This window comes from Marmota marmota, unplaced genomic scaffold (assembly GCF_001458135.2).
Source record: "Marmota marmota marmota unplaced genomic scaffold, marMar, whole genome shotgun sequence".
Lineage (NCBI taxonomy): Eukaryota > Metazoa > Chordata > Mammalia > Rodentia > Sciuridae > Marmota > Marmota marmota.
This window is the reverse complement of record NW_026000136.1, coordinates 6860530-6864690: the sequence shown is the minus strand read 5'-3', so window position 1 is coordinate 6864690 and position 4161 is coordinate 6860530. Positions and strand designations below refer to the sequence as shown.

Genomic DNA, 4161 nt, shown 5'->3' with positions numbered 1-4161 from the left:
CCCCTCCCCATCCCGGGACCCCTTCCCTGGGCTGGCAAGGGATGCACCACAAGCCTGGACACACAGACCCACAGGACCGCGGGCAGCACGGCCAGGCCCGCCCCCACTGCCGCCCTCGTCCCCTGTTCCCCAGTACTCAGACCCTGGCGTCGGCTGCAGCACAGGGGACCCTGGTGGTGGCCCGGACACCCCCACCTGTTGTGTGAGCAGCTATCACCCCGCGGGGGAGGGGTCAGCCTCAGCGACTTCCTAATCCACAATCCCAGCAAGCAGGAAAAAGAATTGACCTTAATTTTCTATTGCCCAACATCATGTTTTGCCCCATCTACCAGATTGGGGAAGAAACTTGTGTCTTTCCTGAGTGGTCTAAACACCAGGAGGAAGGGTGTGGCGCTCAGGTCTTGAGGACAGCTACTCTCCATCTTCACCCTCCTGTCCACATTCACCTGTCTTACCCCATCTGTTTTTCACTCACCTGTCCACCACACTCACTTGTCAACTCTGAGTTGTCTCATATCACCTGTTGCCCCATTCACCTGGCCACAGGCCCTCTGCAGAGTCTCCAGCCCTGCTCATACTCCCCAGCAGGACTGGCCTTGGCCCAGCCTCTTTCTGCTAGTGTGAAGTTAAACTGAACAGGCCACAGGCAGGGGGTCAAACAGGAAGCTCCACATCCCCAGCCCTTGCCCTCCAGTGTGTCCCTCACACCCTGTTCACATCACAGGCTGACACTCTTGCTATGGACAAAGGCTGTAAGAATGGGTCTTTCTCAGAATTTAAGTCCCCATCTCACCTGAATCAAAACTTGCATCCCACAACCAACTCAAATCCTTGTCCAGCTCAGCTGGACTTGGAATTGCTGCGGACTAGCAGTGGAGTCCCCACCCCCTTGCTCCAGTTCCTTCTGGCTCCTCCAGAGTAGCCTGGCAAAAAGAATGAGAAAGAGTAGGTTTCGCCTGGCAATGATGGTGGACTGGCTTTGGTGCTCTAGGACTAGTTTTTTCTCTCATAGGACTGCCCCCTACAGGCACCTCCTCATGCTTTGTTCCCTGGGAGGGGAGTGTGGAAGACTCTCTCTGGCTGACCTCAAAGGACAGCCCTCCAATCTTGGGGTACCCCTACATGAGTCTTAGTCCTGCGGGGCTGCTTTGTCCCAGCAGAGCCCTCTTGGATCATGTTGCCCCTGGCCCTTTAACAACCTGGCCCCTTGACCTCATTAGGTTGTGGCTTCTCCTGAGCCCATCTCCTCATACCACCATGAGGGCAGCTCCCTCCAGTCTCTCACTTGGGACATTTCCAGGCAACTCAACTACCTATTTCAGTGCTGCCCCCCCCCCAAGCCCTACCTAGACTCCCTTGCCAGACTTCTGTTGTAGCAGTGCCCCAGCCTACAGACCTCTACATAACCCATAACCTGAGGCTCTTGCTGCCCTCTGCTGTGCCTGAAGTAAGGCCAGATGGTTTCAAAATGTCCCACTCACTGGTGGATCCCCAAGGAGGAAATCAGTACACAGAAGCAGAGACAGAAGTTTAAACCAGAACCACCCTAAAAACCATCCCCAAAACTCTTCTCTGGGCTCCCCGTGAATTGATAACCTTTATTGCTAAATTTGGTTGGCTTTTTACTTTGTTGGTTGCAAGTGAAAACATCCAAGTGGATCTTTCCCCAGACCGGATGTGCACAATCCACACACATACACAACCCATGACAATACAAAGGGAGGGGACTCGGCGAGCCCAGATGAAGTAGGGGAGCTAACTGGGTGACTGGTGGCCAGTGCCTTTAATTGAGGATAATAAGAATGTCCCTCACGGGACATCTTCATGGCTCATCAAACCATGTGGATCATTCACAGTAGGTTGCCACCCTGCTGAACAGTGACAAATTCTGACTTTTTTAAGGACTCCAAATAGCTACATCCTTTTACTAAAAACATGCAACTGGTGATTTCATGACCCTTCAAAAGTCCCAGTAATTTAATTATGCTTATACCAGGATGCCCCCCCACACACACACACAGGGGAGTACTTACACTGTATGCTTCATAGTATTATCATCACATTTCCCAGCTCTGTAGGCTCTTACTTCAATCCTAGACCTGACTACAGGATTCATCAAGTGATGAGATGTCTTCATAGTGACCAAGCCCTGCAAAGTCTTACCTCAAAGCCACATTCTCAAAGCCCAACTGTTACTGATGTTTACCGCTAAGGAGTCCTTCAAGCGGAGGCAAGTGTAGAGTGGAAAGTGGAAGGCTTTATTAAAGGACAGCAGAAAAGACTTCTCCCGGGAAGAAGGGGACCTGAAAGGCAGAATCCGTGGAAGGGTGAGATCTTCCCTTTTTTATAGCTAAGGTCTTCTTTTAGTTTTCCCACATTTGTGTCTTGTTTCCCTCTATCTTTCAGTGATAGAATACAGGTGGGAAGGCCAAAAGGTGGCAGATAGGTGGGCTGGAGGAGTAATCTGGGCAGGAAGGGCCTGAGGTGGTTTGATTAGCACCTCCCTGCTTACTGGGAGCTGTTTCATTAACAGTTCCTTAGGATGCATTGGGGCCTTGGGGACATTAACAGGGGCCTTGGGGACATTAACATTTCAATTTCCCCAAGTGCTGCTCTGGTTTCCTGGACTCCATTCTTGATAATGGTCTCCATTTTCTTTATCTTACTCCATATTAGACCCGATTTACCTAACTACACTAACTACCTATCTGTAAATCTGGCTTCACAACCATCCCCAAACTCTGTGCCAGCTCCTGCTTATTCCCCAAGGTTCAGCTGTTCCTTCTGCAAGGAAATTCCCCCAAGGCACCTGGCACCACCAGGTGAGGCAGGGAACCCCAAGGGACACACCAAGCTCTCTCACAGGAGCTACTACATTACATGAAAGGCTGCTGGGCTAATTCCTGTCTCCCTCGCTATGCTGAAAGTAGACATGGAAGATGTTTGTCTTATTTTTTATTCACTCTGCATGGTAAGGAGAAAAAAATATTTTCCTGGGTGCAAAAGAAAATGGATTCTTTTGGGTTCTGGAGACATTGCAGAGTTGGTGCTTTGAGACAGGCTCTGTAGGCAGATGTCCAGGGTGCAGATCCCTGTTCCACCCCTGAGCTCAATGCACGTAAGCTCACTGAGCAAAAGGACAGAGATGCTGCAAACTACAATGGCTGACACTTATTGGGCTGAGAATTTTACTGGGAAGAGGCCACTGAATGCTCAAATCAAAGTAGATAATATGAGGGACTGAGGGGAGGAGAGGCTGAGACTAGACAATCATAGTCACCCCCCCAATAAATATTTAAAAATATTTTAATATTTTAATAAAAATATTAAAATATTTTTTAATATTTATTTTTTAGTTGTAGCTGGATACAATACCTTTATTTTATTATTTATATGTGGTGCTGAGGATTGAATCCAGGGCCTCACACATGCTAGGCAGGCACTTTACCACTGAGCCACAAACCCAGCCCTGCATCAATTAATTTTAAATCATCTCCAAGATGTATTATTTTTATCATTTGTATCAGGGGTTGAACCAATGAGTGCTTAAACACTGAGTCAAATCCCCGGCCTGCTGTTTTTTGTTGTTGTTTTGTTTTGTTTTGTTTTTGGTACTGGGGATTGAACCCAGGGGCTCTTGACCACTGAGCCACATCCCTAGCCCTTTGTTGTATTTTTATTTAGAGACAGGGTCTCACTGAGTTACTTAAGGCCTTGCTCAGTTGCTGAGGCTGGCTTTGAACTTGAGATCCTCCTACCTCAGCCTCCTGAGTTGCTGGGATTACAGGCATGTGCCACCAGGCCTGGCTCCTCCTCTTAATTTTTTTTTTTTTTGTAGTCTTAGATGGACAGCATGCCTTTATTTTGTTTCATTTTTATTTTTATTTTTAAAATATTTTTTAGTTATAGGTGGACACAAAGTGGTGCTGAGAATCGAACCCAGTGCCTCACACATGCTAGACAAGTGCTCTGCCACTGAGCTACAGCCTCAGCCCCTCCCCAGTTCTTTTTTATTTTGAGACAGTGACTTGCTAAGTTGTTTAGGACCTTGCTAAGTTGCTGAGGCTGGGCATGAACTTGTGATCCTCCTGCCTCAGCCTCCAGAGCCAATAGGATTACAGGCCTGGATTGAGTAAACCACAGCACCCAGCTTCTGAAGTG

At 48.3% G+C, this 4161-nt stretch overlaps 1 protein-coding gene across 1 annotated transcript in view; it reads right to left on the bottom strand.

Annotated features, from left to right (window-relative positions):
- The window catches only part of Prkar1b (protein kinase cAMP-dependent type I regulatory subunit beta), a 121044-nt gene extending 118741 nt beyond the window's left edge, over nucleotides 1-2303 (bottom strand). The window contains exons 1-2 of the mRNA XM_015502087.2: nucleotides 2164-2303; nucleotides 794-923 (exon numbers count right to left, since the gene is read on the bottom strand). Of these exons, the coding sequence (XP_015357573.1) occupies nucleotides 794-811 (18 nt within the window). The 5' untranslated portion in view covers nucleotides 812-923; nucleotides 2164-2303. The remainder of the gene's footprint in view (nucleotides 1-793; nucleotides 924-2163) is intronic.
- Between the last annotated feature and the right edge of the window lie 1858 nt (nucleotides 2304-4161).